General features: G+C 42.9%; 1 protein-coding gene across 4 annotated transcripts in view; it reads right to left on the bottom strand.

The window, feature by feature from the left end:
- The window catches only part of LOC129868659 (calcium/calmodulin-dependent protein kinase type II subunit alpha), an 82,406-nt gene that overhangs the window by 17,261 nt on the left and 48,844 nt on the right, over positions 1-16,301 (bottom strand). For all 4 annotated transcript variants that reach the window (XM_055942832.1, XM_055942833.1, XM_055942829.1 and 1 more), the window contains exons 6-13: positions 15,678-15,750; positions 13,010-13,112; positions 7,876-7,959; positions 4,924-5,018; positions 4,036-4,158; positions 3,831-3,914; positions 3,093-3,135; positions 476-513 (exon numbers count right to left, since the gene is read on the bottom strand). In XM_055942832.1, the coding sequence (XP_055798807.1) occupies positions 476-513; positions 3,093-3,135; positions 3,831-3,914; positions 4,036-4,158; positions 4,924-5,018; positions 7,876-7,959; positions 13,010-13,112; positions 15,678-15,750 (643 nt within the window). The remainder of the gene's footprint in view (positions 1-475; positions 514-3,092; positions 3,136-3,830; positions 3,915-4,035; positions 4,159-4,923; positions 5,019-7,875; positions 7,960-13,009; positions 13,113-15,677; positions 15,751-16,301) is intronic.

The following is a 16,301-nucleotide window of genomic DNA, read 5'->3' as shown; positions in this document are numbered from 1 at the left end:
AACAGTGTGACATGAGGGCAAAACTGAACATAGCACCTCTCCACTCCACCGCCCAGTCTCACACCAAGGCATGGGGCCGAGACAATAGACTGTGTACGGGGGCAAACAAACAGGGAAGCGGGGGCTATTAGCAGCTCCAGTTCTGTACACTGGAGGAGATCAGGGCTTTGGGTGGGGCCAGCATGTTCAGAGAATGGAGCAAACAGTCAAACTCCCATAATCCCGTAATGTACTTAGATCTGTGTTCAGACGTGTTCAAAGAGCATGTTTGATTATTCCATTTCGGCAGTGAAGCTTTTGACGTGAAAGCACCTTTCACCTTTCACAAAATGTTGAATAACGGCCAGATTTTGGAATGATAACGGTCTATCGACAGCGCGTGTTGTACACACTAAACGGCTAGCCTCCGAAAGTCCTCCTCCAGGTCAGGTATATTCTACTGTGAGAAGAGAACCCTGTGGAGCTGGAGCCCTACCTTCACACCATCCGTCTTCTTGTTGGCCTTGTTACCTCCTGCGCGGGACACAAAGAGAAACAGGGACAGGGCGATCAAAAAGGGCACGAAAGCCCAGAAGAGGAGGGCGAAGGGCATGGCCAACACTCAGTCGAACGCAAAGAGTTAGAAGAAAATGGAGTAAATCAGATCCATATGTCTCTGGGAAATAAAATGTGATATTTTTCTTCAAATCCAGCCCTCTTCCTGCTCTCCACTGATCATAAACTCGATGAGACAGTGATATTGCCGAAGAGTCACTAGTAGCATCCAAACCCAACGGTTTGTTGAAGATTCTCTCAGGTCATTCAACTGGTCAAATAAGAGTTTTTAGGGAAATAAAGCACAGCAACAAAAAAAAATAAGAAAAACACAAATTTCAAATGGTTTACTCTATAGCGTAACACCAGGGGTTCTGGGGAACCAGACTGGGCTCTGCTACAGAGGCTGGCTGGGTGGGTGAGAGGGATCCGTGATATAGGAGCACTTGAGATAGGGAGATACCGTGGGCACATTCCAGACCCACTCCCTCACTCTCTAGAGTTTGGCTATGATCCACACAGTACATCACGTCCTGTTATTCCTAGTGCTCTGGTCCAGTTTGTTGCCTGCTCCCTCTACCTATCCTCTTCCCTTCCTCTCCTCCTCCTCGTCTCTGAGCTGGAATAATTTACGTCCTCTCTATGAGAGCTGAGCCAGGGCGATTCCCCAACTTTATTTTCATCAACCTGGCTACTAATTTTAGCCCTGGAGTGGGCCGGGGCTGTGTGGAGCATGGCCTCTCGTCTGGCCTCTCGTCAGCTGGGGCGTAGCCTGATCCCCGCCTCGCAGCCCCCTAGCTCCCTGGCACTGTGACCCCAATCTCTCCTGCTGCTGGGGGTTGTGAGGGGTTGTGGCTGTACGCCGATGGGATTTCCCCCTGGTCTGCTCCCCGTCTGCAGCGGAATGGCTCTGGTAACCCCAAGCACTGGCCTGAGGTCCGCTTTCTCTACCCTAATCCAAATCGCACTATTTACCATCTTAAAAGCAAATCTGGCCCTGGACCAGCGTTTACACAGCACTTCCGACCCACCCCAAGCATAATAGGAGAAGTTAATGGGCTAGAGAAAAAGGCTATTAAAAGCTTTACGGGGAGATTTGGCTACAGCAACTTTATCCTTATTGTAAATAGGCATGAAGTGGTAATCTTGCCTTATACAGTATCTGCGGGCTATAGTTCTCAACAGCTATCTGGAGGGTAAAGATAGACCAGGGGGAAAAAGGAAATCTTGCCGTATGCAGTATCTGCGGGATATAGTTCTCAGCGGCTATCTGGAGGGTAAAGATAGACCGGGGAAAAAAGGAAAGATGAATGGTAGTGGTTAGAGGTGCTGAGATGGTTTTAAGTCCACAAGGCCTCTAGGGTCAATGCTGTGTGGGCTTGGCTTTCGGACAGAATTCCCTGGCAGGTGGGAGATATAGGGTGGGGGTCTATTCCTGGCTGGTATGAGAATGCGTACCCATTTAAAGATGGCCCTTCACTGCTATTAATTTCCCTAGCTGTCCCCTTCAGGTTCACTTCTTTAATATAAGAATGATTATGTGTAGCTATGAGGGGAGATACTGTAAACTCTGCTGGATGGAGATTGGTAGAGATGTGTAAACTGTGAGATTGGAAGGGGATCCCTCCATCTCTGCTTTCATTTTTTTCCCAAAACAACTGTTCAACTGTGACTCCTTCATCAAGCCGTCCCTTCCTTGTAACCAAGAGGAGTATAATAAATGAGAGGATTTTGACAAAACGTTGCAGATTAAAGCAACATAGGGACGGTAAATAGTCACATTATGTTCCACTAGTTCAGTGGTGGATTCTATGGCACAGAACCATCCGAGTGAAGTCATGGAGGGACTGAGGATCCAATAGCAGATGGCTCAGCCACAGTAAGTGGGCTGGGATGACAACAACACATGCACCTTTGTCAATCAACAATCTACATTGTGATAACGACTAGCCTTTTAGCTAACAGATGGCCAGCCTCTTTCAGCCTCCCTGCTATCATTAAGCTACTGCTTGACAGATTAAAACACAAAATGTCCTCGAAAGATTTTAGTCTCTGGAGAAAATAATATGTCCTGCAATGTGTCCGTTTTGGACAGAAATCCCAGACGTCGTTCCAATGAACGGGACAGTGAATGTGTTGGTGTGTCCGTAGCAAAGTGTCCGACGGGGGAGTGTCAACTGGAATGGGGAAGTGTCCTGATGCATGACCAGTGAGTTCCACAAGCTGTCATCATCTCCTCCCTGTTCCATGGGCTTGTAGCCCCCCAGTCTAGGAGCAGCCGTCTGAGACCATGTCACTCCTCTAGGATAGTGACCTCCCTAGGGACACCGCTAAGCTATCCTCTAGTCTGTAGCTCCGTTGGTAGAGCATGGCGCTTGCAATGCCAGGGTAGTGGGTTTGATTCCCGGGGTACCCGTATGTAAAAAACATTTTTTTTTAAAAAGGAAGCATGCATGTCGCTTTGGATAAAAGCGTTCGCTTAATGGCCGATTATTAAGCCCACTCATGAATGGATGGAGAGGAGGACCGTTCCGACAGGGCACCTCTACATGACTTACCGGAGAAGTTCCGGGTCGCCAACATGGTGGTGAGAATGGCACCCTTTGAACAAAGAGAGATGGATCGTTACATAAGATGAAAGAACAAAGGGATTCATCAGAAATGTGAGTTTATAATGCCACTGTGTTCTTGTTGGCAACCAAGCTTGGCTAGAATATAGTATTAACAGCTTGAGTAGGTTGCTTACATGTAAAATCAACAGCTTGGATTGCTGCTTGCTGTCAATGTAATGACCTAGAGTACTTCAACAGTTTCTGTGTCTTAATAGCACCAAATGAAATGTGCATTGGCAATCTCTATTCAAAAAGCAGTTGGTGTTACTGCATGAATATCACAATTCATTAGTTTTAAGGTGTAGGTCGTTCAGTTTTTTTTAAGTGGAAGCTGAATGCATTACAATTAAATGGATCTTCCTGAAAGGGGTTGTGTAAAAGGTCAAACACAAAAGCCGTATGTACAAAACCAAATGCATTAGATAGCTTCCACGTGAATCAAATCAAACAAAGAGACGTCCTCTCATCTTGAACCGTGCATGGACTCGTCTAATGAAAGACATTTTGCCTCAATAGATCGCGCCATGAAGGTCTTTTTGCCTTGATCACATTTCCATCCTCATTCAAACCGTCCTATTGGACTCAAACCCCCTCACTGATATTTCTGGGCAATACAGAGATGACCATGTTATGTTCCAGTATCATAATCGACACTTCATTTTGCACCCGGGAGCTCTGCAATACCTTCAGCTTTCTTCTGGCGTTGAACTTTTTCAGGCATTCCACCGTCTCCTGTCTGTGCATGCAGGAGGCCACAGTGGAGCGGTGCTGTAGAGAGAGAGAGAGAAAAGGAGAAAACAAAAGTCCTGCCCGGTTAGATACTGGGCCAAATCTTACCGCACATGGTGGCCGTCGTGAGAATGTGCGGACGTGCTCGCTCTGCACTCACTGAGATCCACGGGTGCTTGAGGACCTCAGAGGCTGTGATGCGCTTGGCAGGGTTGATCGTCAGCATCTTGTTAATGAGATCCTTCGCCTCTGGAGTAACAGTGTCCCACTCAGGCGAGGGGAACTAGAGTACATATAAGAGGAGACATAGCACAGAGCTGATGGCCTTTGCATAGAAATAAATCATGGGAATGAAAGCTGGCGATGATATTCGAATGAGCGAAAATCCCTTTCTCAAAACGATTTTCCAACGTCTGTCGTCCGAGTAGAGGAGTAAGAAGGTAGAGTGTGCCGTGTAAGCCACAGTAAACGGGCTTGCGACGACAAAACAACACATGCACGTTTGTCAATCGACAATCTACATTGTGATAACGACTAGCCTTTTAGCTAACAGATGGCCAGCCTCTTTCAGCCTCCCTGCTATCATTAAGCTACTGCTTGACGGATTAAAACACAAAATGTCCTCGGAAGATTTTAGCCTCTGGAGAAAATAATATGTCCTGCAATGTGTCCGTTTTGAACAGAAATCCCAGACGTCGTTCCAATGAATGGGACAGTGAATGTGTTGGTGTGTCCTGGTATACAATACAAAACGATTTTCCCGAAGTCTGTAGGCAGAGTAGCTGAACAAGAAAGGGTAGAGTGTGCCGTGGGATACTATGACTGTAATTGAAGAAGAAAAAACAGACAGATCCGTTTTCTCCTCCCAGCCGAACGCCACAATTATATCAGGCACTGAATTTAAGATGATTCATCTACTTGGAAACTGGTGCGTTACACAATCCCGAAGAGACACTGCATTTCAACTGTTCCCCAGCAGCCGTGAGCAGTAAAGTAATGGAGGGGTATCGTATTGTTAAGAACAGGAGCTAGGAGGGATGTGACTCACATCGTAGGCCCCAGCCTTGATCTGCTGGTACAGTCTGTGCTGGTCCTCATCCCAGAACGGAGGGTAGCCCACCAGCAAGATGTACAGGATCACACCTGGCACAGATAATATACATCACTATACAATAGGAGACTGTCCGTTACTCCAGTTACTCCAGAATGAACTAGCATATAGCACATACATCTATCTACCTTTGGTGAAAAGAAAATCAATACATCTGAATCTTGATCACTCACATATGTATATATGTATGTACAGTGTGTGTGTGTGTGTGTGTGTGGTTACATTAATATCTCTATGTTTGTTGAAAAGAAAAGGTGCTGCAGAAGTAGTGTACACTATATGTATGTATACTATATGTATGCATACTATATGTATGTATACTATATGTATGTACACTATATGTATGTATACTATATGTATGTATACTATATGTATGTATACTATATGTATGTACAGTGTGGTCCATAATTATTGACACCCTTGATAAAGATGAGATAAGAAGGGTCTAAGATCTCTCCCAATCTGTTCTCCAATCTCATGACAATTTAGAAAAAGGCTCAGTGTGTTAGCCTTGCAAGGTGAGGTATTGAACGCTATTGAATACAAGGGTGCCAATAATTTTTGACCACTATCTTTTAGATTTGGTTAAAAAAAATAAAAAAAGAGAAATTGTATTAGTATACATTAACATAGTTTTGCACACAAAATAGTTAGTTGTATTACTGTTTGTTTTTCTCCTCTTTATCAAGGGTGCCAATAATTTTGGACCTGACTGTATGTCTTCCATACACCCCTCCTCTGTCTCTCAGATGGGTTAACCAAACACAAAATGGGGTGCACATGTGGATCCAGTACCATGTAAGGAGAACGAGAATGAACCTCTATCCATTTCTACTCCTTCATTCCCACACTGCCATCAACCTTATGTATCCTGTGACTTCCTCTCACTCCCCCGAAGCCTGGCCATGAACCCATTGGCCATGAAGCCCACATGCATCTCAAGGTCAATATCAAAAGGCAGAGAAATACAGCTTTGCATAGCGATGGGCCTTCTCCTTTTTTCAAATCAAACTACAAGGTTAAACTGCTCATTCTAGATTACGCCGGACAACAACCTCTCCCTCAACGTCAGCAAGACAAAGGATCTGATCGTGGACTACAGGAAACGGAGGGCCAAGCACGCTCCAATCCACATCTACAGGGCTGTGGTGGAGCGGGTCAAGAGCTTCACGTTCCTCGGTGTCCACATCACTAAGGAATTAACATGGTCCATTAATTAACATGCATGACAATGCCTTTTCCCCCTCAGGAAGCTGGAAAGATTTGGCATGAAAAGATCCTCAAAAAGGTCCACAGCTGCACTATTGAGAGCATCTTGACTGGCTGCATCACTGGCAACTCCTTGGTGCTAAAAAGGGGAGTTCTTTCGGCCCAGCACATCACTGAGGCCGAGCTCCCTGCCATCCAGGACCTCTATATCTGGTGGTGTCAAAGGAAGCCCCTACAAAGTGTCAAAGACTCCAGCCACCCAAGTCACAAACTGTTCTCTCTGCTACCGCATGGCAAGCGGTACCAATGCACCAAGTCTGGAAACAACAGGACCCTGAACAGCTACTACCCGCAATCCATAAGAATGCTAAATAGTTAGCCAAATGGCTACCCAAACTATCTGCATTGACCCTCTTTGCAGTAACTATTTTGACTCATCATATACACTGCTGCTACTGTTTATTTTTTATCCTGTTGCCAGGTCACTTTACCCCTACCTATATGTACAGTGCATAGCTAGCTCAATTGCCTAGTACTCCTGCTCATCGACTCGGTACTGGTACCTCGTGTACATAGCCATGTTACCGTTGCTCATGGTGCATTTATTCCTTGTGTTATAATATGCTCTATATTTTTCTCTCTGCATTGTTAGGAAGGGCCTGTACGTAAGCATTCCGCTGTTAGTCTACACCGCAGGAGGCTGCTGAAGGGAGGACTGCTCATAACAATGTCCGGAACGGTGCAAATGGAATGGCATCAAACACCTGGAAATAGTATGTTCTGATGTATTCCATACATTCCATTGATTCCGCTCCAGTCATTACCACCAGCCCGTCCTCCCCAATTACGGTGCCACCAACCTCCTGTGCTCTACACCTGCTGTTTAGGAAGCATGTGACAAATGCGCAATGTGAAAAGTTCCTGTACCACTGCATATTGTCAAAGTTGATATCATGTTTACATCTGATTCATATGATGTTGATATATACATGTACTATGTTCTAGGTAAAAGTTGTTCACACATCGGGTATAATTTCGATCCTCTATCTAAATAGACCAGAGGAGGGCCAATTGGATCCTGATATTTGTCCCCTTGTTGACACAGAGGCCTGTGGTACAGTATAGACATACACTCTTAGAAACGAAAAGGTGCTGTCTAGAACCAAAAAGGGTTCTTCGGCGGTTCCAGGTAGAACCCGTTTGGTTCTATGTAGAACCTTTCCACAGAGGGTTCTACATGGAACCCAAAAGAGTTCTACCTGGAACCAAAAAGGGTTCTACCTGGATTTAAAAAAGGTTCTACCTGGAACTTAAAAGTACCCCTTTGAAACCCTAAGAGTGTAGAGAGAGCTCAGATCAGATCAACGCACGGCTGCCTTCTCTCACCTGCTCTGACAGAAAACTCATCTTCGCACCTTGGGATGAAACCAACAGGCCCCCATAAATAAACTGGTGCACTAAATCATAGTTTTTTTTGTCAACATAACTCTAGTAGGTTAGAATCTGAAGCAATCCCAAGTCTGGCCAAATGAGACAACATAAAGACAAAGTTGTATAAATGAGGAAACTCATCACATCAGGTGTGAAGTCTATATCATGTTTTCTGTAGGGAGTAGCAACTCAGACGTAGACAAATACAAACAAGGAAAGAGGTGGATATCTGAAAGCCACCCTGCTTACCACAAGCCCACAGGTCCACAGCTTTGCCGTATGGGTCCTTCCTCAGAACCTCAGGTGAAAGGTAGCCAGGTGTCCCTGCAAAGCCTGCATCACATCCAGACAGAGGCAATGAGTCACAGATAATACAGCTCTGTTGCAATCAAATGCTAGGCAATAAGCAATGGGAAATAATGTCGGGATGCTTTTTCCCATTGGAGATTAAGTTTATGAATTGCCTGGATGGGCTGTGAGACAGGGGATTGATAAACCGCAGACATTAATCGTGGATTATCTTGAACAACATCCAGGATCCAAACGGACCATTTTATAAAGCTCTAGAAGGGATACGCTCAGGGAAAGTAGAAGAACAGAGTGATAAAGTATAGCTCAATATAACGCTCTAAATACTGGTATCGTAATGCTATACAATACATATTGATATAGGCTTCGATTAAATGCACATGTTGTTTTAAATGTGAAGTGACACTAACCATATCAAACCATTATATACTGTAATACAGTACAGTAAAGTGACGAGAGATAACCGTCTTCAAATTCTTGAATGCATAGAATACTTCAACCTTCGTCCCAATTTAACAAATAAAAGAGAAGTCTTCCTTGAGAACTCTGTAGAAAATCCACTTAGTATTCTGTCACAAACCAAGAACAGAGCACAGTGTTAGAGAGACCTGCTCTGATTATTATCTTCCCCCGGGAATGTAAGAGAGAGTAATTAACTCAACATCATCCACAGGTTCCTGGGGGCCGCCTGCCTCGCATTTCCCTCAATAGGGCTTCATTTGTGGTATGCAGTCCATATCCTTATTACCTACCGTAACCAGACGGGTTTCTGACGTTCTAGTGTAAGTCTGGACATGAACTCTTTATGAGGGGTGATGAGACTTTTATTTCACTCTCATGTTAAGGATTCAAATCATCTTCTCATGTTCCAGCCTTGTTTTGTTCCAGACATTGTGTCATAGCAGATCCACGAGACTAAATCAATTTGCCCATGGTAGAGAATATGGATTGCAAATAATGTAGAATGATTATCACTGACAGTTAACACGGTTGCTTGCTACTTGGATAGATGATGGATTACTGTATATATCAATCATCAAAACAGAGAAGAAGAATACATTCTTCCATTTACTCTCCAGACCCATGGAACCAGCCTGTGGTTTGACACACTGTGAACAAAGGAAAGGTTGAAATATCGAGACTCATTTCCATGAATGTGTATGTGTAATGTGTATAGAATAATTATATCCGGGTTGGGGAAGTTACTTTTTAAACTGAATCAGTTGCAGTTACTAGTTAGCTGTCCAAAATTGTAATCCGTAACATTACTTTTGGATTACTTTCAGTTACTTTCCCCTTAAGAGGCATTAGAAAAAGGCAAAGGATCCATAGGCATTTGTTGTATGATCATAGGGGTCTCTGACTTGTGCTCAGACTCGCTCAGGTGGAACAAACTTAAACCTACACATTTTTTCAATGCTGAATTGAATGTGAGTGAGAAAACAGAACGGTTTCATAACGTATTTTTTTGCAAAAGTAATCCAATAAGTAATTATTTAGTTTTTCAAAAGTATCTGATTACAATATGTTTGCTAGTAACGGATACAGTTAAAATACGTTTTTAATCAAATGACATGTAACTGATTACATGTAATCACCTAATCCCCAACCCTGATTATAATGAACAGCAAAGCTGGATGTGACAGCTCCACCAGCAGCTCTTAGAAATATTGAAAAACATAGCAACCAGCTAGGCGTTTAGAAAATCATCCTGATTTAAGAGAGGTGTGTCTTTAAAAATGAATTGTGGGTATTGGATAAGTGTCCTCTGGTTCATTAAAAATGAACTGAATACTAAAAGACATTCCTAGTTTCTAGTTTTAAAACATATATGGGTCATTCAACCAAAGGAATTCCTTTTGAAATTTTAAAAGGCTGTTATATTCAATGAAGTGCCCTTTAATATGGACCACAAAGAGATTTCGATAAATCTGGTTTTCAATATGAAAAAAGACTTGCTAAAGTACCAGAATCCAGCATTTTCTGCATCCGTGCACCCTCTGTGACTTAACCCTGAAGTTTGTAAAGATCTACTTATATTGTTGCTTTGACAAAGTCATTTCTGAAGATTATTACCTCCTTAATGTCATCTTCTGCACATCTACCATTCCAGTGTTTAATTGCTATATTGTAATTACTTCGCCATCACGGCCTATTTATTGCCTTAACTCCCTTATCTTACCTCATTTGCACTCACTGTATATATACTTTTTTGTTTTCTTTTGTTCTACTGTATTATTGACTGTATGTTTTGTTTATTCCATGTGTAACTCTGTGTTGTTGTATGTGTCGAATTGCTATGCTTTCTCTTGGCCAGGTCGCAGTTGCAAATGAGAACTTGTTCTCAACTAGCCTACCTGGTTAAATAAAGGTGAAATAAATAAAAAATATTTAAAAAAATGTGATTTAGTGATAACACAAATTGTGATTCATTTTAAGTCAACCCCATTACATGAACTGAACTCTCGTTTTAATATGGTCAAACCAATCCTGTTGAAATGATTTTTTCAAAAGAAACATTGAACGTATAATAGTCAAAATATGGTGTAAAAGCACGTGAGCTGGTTCTACTCTTTTTGGCGGTAAACTGAGTTGGTTGAACATAACACATCACAAAACTGTTACCCATAGATATACAGGCTCGAAATGTTTTAAAAATGTCATATTTTAAAAAAAGCTTGCATTCAATTGCTACTGCTTGTTGCACACAACAACCTTCCATTTCCCCCTGTCACAAAGGGGTTTATGTCTGATTTAGTAGTTGCAATATGCAGAAATTGCTCCACCATTTCCTGGTTGCTAAAATTCTAATAGTTCACGTAATTTCAGTTTATGTGACAAAACAAGCAATTGTAGTATAGAGAATCTTTGTACCATCTAAACCGCTGTGAAATATATTTTACATAAACAAAAATGTTGTATTTCCAGCTGTTTGAAGCTGGTGAACAAAACCAAAGTAAAAGAATCAAAAACAAAACTTAAGAACCGGAAGCATAGAAATAATACACATAGAACAGATCTACCGCTTCTTAGACTTGCTTTCAATGAGAATGACAAATCTGTAACTCACTTTTCAATGTGAATTTGGTCAGGTCACCAAAAAAGTTCCATATTGTAGCTCTAAGATGAAATCGTCAACCCTGTTACGTTCAACCGTTATACTTTATTTGGCACTTAACATGCACTTACTATAGTCATTGTGTTATTTATCCTCTTGAGATGGGTAACCATGTTTTTATTAAGTTGAACATGATGATAGAAATGTAATACACCAATGGTTTTATCATTTAAATATGTACCGGCTTAAAACCATCAACACGTGCGCCTATGCCTTGCTTTGGCTTTGTTTACAAGCCGTAAGCTCTAGCAGAACACACTACCAAAAATACTGGTAACCTTTCATATGTGGCGTGACTGTTAGCTAGCAAGCTACTTGCTAGCATGCCGGCAAAAGCACATTGTGTTGTTACTCGAAGTCAGTGTTAATTTAACGCTACACTATTTTCTAAAGAATGAAGACATACGACAGCAGTGGATAACTTTTCATTTCGGGTGGACAGGCCGAACAGAAAATTAACATCAGGTCATGCGTGTGCAGTCCACATTTCGAGCGAAGTTGCTTTATCAATTGGGGAGAACATTCGATGGGTCTTGCCAGGAAGCTAATCTTGAAGACGGATGATGTACCATCATTGACAGTGGATCTTGCAAGCGGTGAACATAATGTAAGTATCATCGTTTGACAATTTTTTAAATCATTTTTGATAACGGGGTGCTGCAGGATTATATATTTTTTGCCTGTGCTACATATGGCTATATCGGTTGCTAATACAGGACTAGTAAAGGCCCAGTGCACCACTTTTGTGGGGGGGAATTGCCCTCGCTACGGACAGCTATATTGATCCGTTAATACAGGACTAGTAAAGGCCCAGTGCACCCCTTTTGTGATTTCTTTTCTTCTTTTTTGATTTTTCAGGGGGTGCTGCAAATTTTTGTGACTGCCACAGCCCTAGTCGTGCTGCTGATCCAGTTTCTGCTGTTCTACCTGCGGCTATGGAACCCGGACCTGTTCACCGGACGTTCTGCTCCGTGTGTCTTTGAACACAGCACTGCCCCATGGGGCAGGCTGATGAAACTTCTGAAAGAGAGGCACTGTGAGAAATTACTGAGGACATCCTCAAGCAGGCACGGAAAACCACAGCATTGGGACAGCAGAGAGACTTCCATCCTGGTTAAGGGAGAGCTCCTATCCCAGGGGCTCATGGGATTGGCTGGATTAAAAATCCTAGATTTTCTGTGACCGTCATGTCTTTAAAAGGCACTGTAACTATCTTGCTTACAATTTCTGATGAGTGAGTGTGTTTTTGCAGAAATAAAATAGAACTGTGCAAAAAAAAATACGTTTTTGTATGAAAAAGAAATAAGTGTGGAAAGGTCTGTGCATAGCCCTGTTCTGAACCTAAGGGCACCAATCCCAAGGCAGCACCAGTCAGTCAGTTAGGTTAGTTAGAGCAGAGTGATGAAAAAGGAGCTGTACCTAACCTATTCCAACAAGACGCTTTTACACAGCAGGCCTCACTACTAATGAGTCTGGATGACGCTGTGGTGACATTTCTACGTCTGGATGACAATTCATAAATAAAACAAGCAGTAAACAGCCCGTTTTCTGTTTCCCCTGTTGTATGGTGCTGCGGAAGGCATTTTTCCTACCTCAATGGTGTTTGTTTTTTAATGATATGTCCCTTTGTTTTTAGTGGTTGCTTTTTCTCCAGAGTAGCTGTTTTTTTATTTATTGAGGATGTTCGAGGCAAAGAGTTGTTTTGATTGGATTCCACAGGAGTCTTTTAATGATCTATTTCCCTCTGAAGATTACGACTGGAATTCTTTGTGCTCAGAAAACTCATTCTTCTTCGTTCATGACTCTATGTGACCCCCTGTGCAGTTTCCCTGCTGATTATACATCTTAGATCTTGCATAAAGTAGACCTTCTTTAGAAGCCATTCCTTATTTGCATTTCTGTTTGTTTATTTTTCTGTGCGTGTAATTACGACTAATATCAGCCATTAGCCATTACCGAACCAGGCTTGTTGTTCCCCCTCAACCTCGATGGCCAGGCCGAAGTCTGCCAACTTCACTGCAGCACCCTTGGACTTGGAGGCAAGCAGGAGGTTCTCAGGCTGGGTACAAAGAGAGAACAGCCAATCAGTCAGTGAGAAGAGACAAGAGACCTGAGCACAAGCAGGAATAGGGTGACAGACAGACATGATTCTGGGCCTAAATGAATAGTGTTCCGTTTCTTTTGTGGTTGCAGCATTACAGAGCTCTGATAAATCCAGCCTCCCACACAGGTGGAGGAACGACCCCCCCCCCCCACTCTGCTACTGCTATGAGATGTTATCTACCCCCTGATACACACAGACATACACCACACACGCACACACACACACACACAGAAATCCATTTTATCATTCCATCTTCCCTCGGGGGCAGGAGGAGGGTATCTCTTTGTACGGGAATTTGTTAGTATATGTTTATAACAGTGTGAGTGCTGAAGCAGTCTGTCAGACAGATAAAAAATGTACCTTTGAAAGATTGAGCAAGAAGGCTGCATTTACACAGGCAGCCCAATTGTGATCTTTCTTTCACTAATTGGTCTTCCGATCAGCTCTGAAAAAGATCTGATTCTTAAAGATCTGAAATGAAATGGTCAAAAGACCAATTAGTTGAAAAAAGATCCGAATTGGGCTGCCTGTGTAAACGCAGCCAAAGGCACCTTTGAAAGGGTGTGTGGTTATGATAGCGACACTTGGACATGTGTGATTATAAATGGGACAGCACTGGAACCAATCCTGTGCTTTATCTGTCCTTCATTGACACAACAACAAAGCAGATTCTGTAGCACACACAATGCTGTCTGATGTGATGGAGACGGTGTGAGGGTTTGTTTCCGCTTTTACTGTAAATTAGAAACCCCATTCTTTTATGGGTCCCTCGAGCTGACATTGAGATATGAAGTGCACGTGCTGTACATGACAAGTTGACAGAACAACAGAACAATGGACTGACGGTTATTGCACTGTAAGTGAATGCCTATTCAATAATCGTCAAACTGTGTGCAGAGGACATGACTTAGCAGCATGTCCCCTCAATGTTTTGTATGGCCTTTTGATATTCTGTTCACATATGTCTGCTTCTCCTCTTGCTTACTGCCCGAATTCCTCTGTCTGTCACGTCAATGTGTTGTGTGAGGGAAGTTGAATGGTCGCCATCAGGTCAGCAGTAACATCCAGACTCCGGACAGACGGGACAGACGGAACCAAACGGAGTGGATAGAAGAGGGTGTGCCGTCAGAGTCACACAACCCCAGTCATGACTTTGAGTTGCAATCGCCATCTCAGGGGATTGTGGCCTGCAAGCTAAATCCATCTTAATGGGATATGATGATGAGAAAATAAATGTGGATACTGATTGACCTGCTACAGCACGTGGTACTATCAAAATCGTTTTTTAACAAACGATTTGCCTGGACTATAAATCAATAAAGCACTAAGTCATCATGAGAAAATAGCAGTACAGTTTCAGAATGCCGTTGATACTGTAGAGAGTTATGACACACAGGAGGACGAAGCCATGAGGCGAGGCAGGTCAGGAGTCTTCAGTAACACCTGACTCACTGTGGGGACCAGAGGAGGTGATAGGTGGATTCCCTAACCAACCACCCATCAAGTCCCAGCTCCACCTGGACTGCCCTGCTATGACATTGTGGTGCTGAATCTCCCCGAATAAATGTCCCTGAACTGAATCAAGTATGACTTGAGGACTGCAGAGGTATTGACAAAGTTATTATTGTCCCATATGCTGCTGACTAAACCTTATGTTTTATGACTAGCTCCTCCTCCTCCTCCTCTTCTTCCCGTCAGACCTTTTTGTGAGAACAGTGTGGGGGTGTGATGGCTGGAAACAGATTTGCTAACATCCCATCCCATCTCATCCCACGCTCCCCCCCCCACTGTAACCACAGTGCAATTATGTCACATTTCACAGAGGTGGTCCTCACAGAACCATTCAGTATGAACAAAGCCTCTAATCCCAGCCCAAATGGTCTGTTGTCTAAAGCCTGAGCAAACATTGAATACATAGATGTGTCCTTAAAGGGGTAATCGGCAGTTGCTACATCCATTTTCGGACTTATAAATGAATGATATACTGATATGCATTGATTCTTGAAGAATATTAGTGATAAATGCCTCATATGAGCTTAGTTCAACTGTCGTACCCCACCAGAACCCAAAATATAAGGTTGTTTGACTCCAATGTTTGCAAAGTAAATGTAAACAAACACTGTGTAGCTTCGAAACATGTTTAAAACTATACTTTTGACATCATGGATGGTGACTCCTTGCGTCCATAGCTCTGTCAGCTTGTTACTGACCCAGCAGCGAGCAGACCCGCTTTATTGTTTCGACTGCTGGTTGTCGCTCTAAGGTTCAAATGAAAGAGTCTGGACGACTAAAATGAATGGTTGAAATGTATTTCAATTCATTCCAATATCCCCAAAATATATAATCTAGACATTCCGGGTATACTTTCTTTAAATTCAAATCCAATGGGATAAACTGAATTTTGATACACAAACAAATGACAACAATGTCATCAAAGTGAGTGCATTGCAGTGGATAAACAGTCGGTGACTGTGCTGAATATCGTCTGTGTCTTTCAATGTGTTCCTTATTAAATCTTACCTTGAGGTCTCTGTGAACGACTCCCATCTGATGACAATGAAGCACTGCCTCCAGAATCTGCTGAATACAATGACTATGAAAAGAGAGAGAGAGAAAACAGAACGACTAAGTGGGCTGGGAGTTCGGCAGCATTAAATTGAGTGCTATTGAAAATGGGCTTTGCTTCAGCATTAATCCACATATCATTTTGGGGGAAAAATGGTCTCTGCACCTACAAAGACACGCCGAGGCGTTAGATTTGGCCATTCATTTTCCTAAAGCTGTCGATCAAACACAGTAGCATGGGCCAAAGCCTGTCTGATGAATTTCGTCATGTTGAGCTGGGCGTCAGTGGGAGGCTAATTAGCCACTACACTCAGCTGTCAATCAAGCAGTGGAGCAGTGAGAGCCCGGTCCGCAGAGAGAGAGAGACTGATACACTAAGCCCGGAGCGAAACGTGTACATTGATTGGAGGTCACTCCTACACCTCCACAACCATCTGTTTCCATTTGATTCTATTCATTAATTTGTTTTGTAGCCCTGTCGCTCTGTCACTGCAAATCAATGGCTCAGCCAGTAGCTTTCACCGGTTAGGTGAAGTGGGGAAATGCTCTATCTGTGAAGGGGCTTATGCAGGTAAAGCT

The sequence above is a fragment of the Salvelinus fontinalis genome, chromosome 13 (assembly GCF_029448725.1).
Source record: "Salvelinus fontinalis isolate EN_2023a chromosome 13, ASM2944872v1, whole genome shotgun sequence".
In the NCBI taxonomy this organism is placed as follows: Eukaryota; Metazoa; Chordata; class Actinopteri; order Salmoniformes; family Salmonidae; genus Salvelinus; species Salvelinus fontinalis.
Note: the sequence above shows the minus strand (reverse complement) of the source record. Positions and strands in the feature narration are given on the sequence as shown.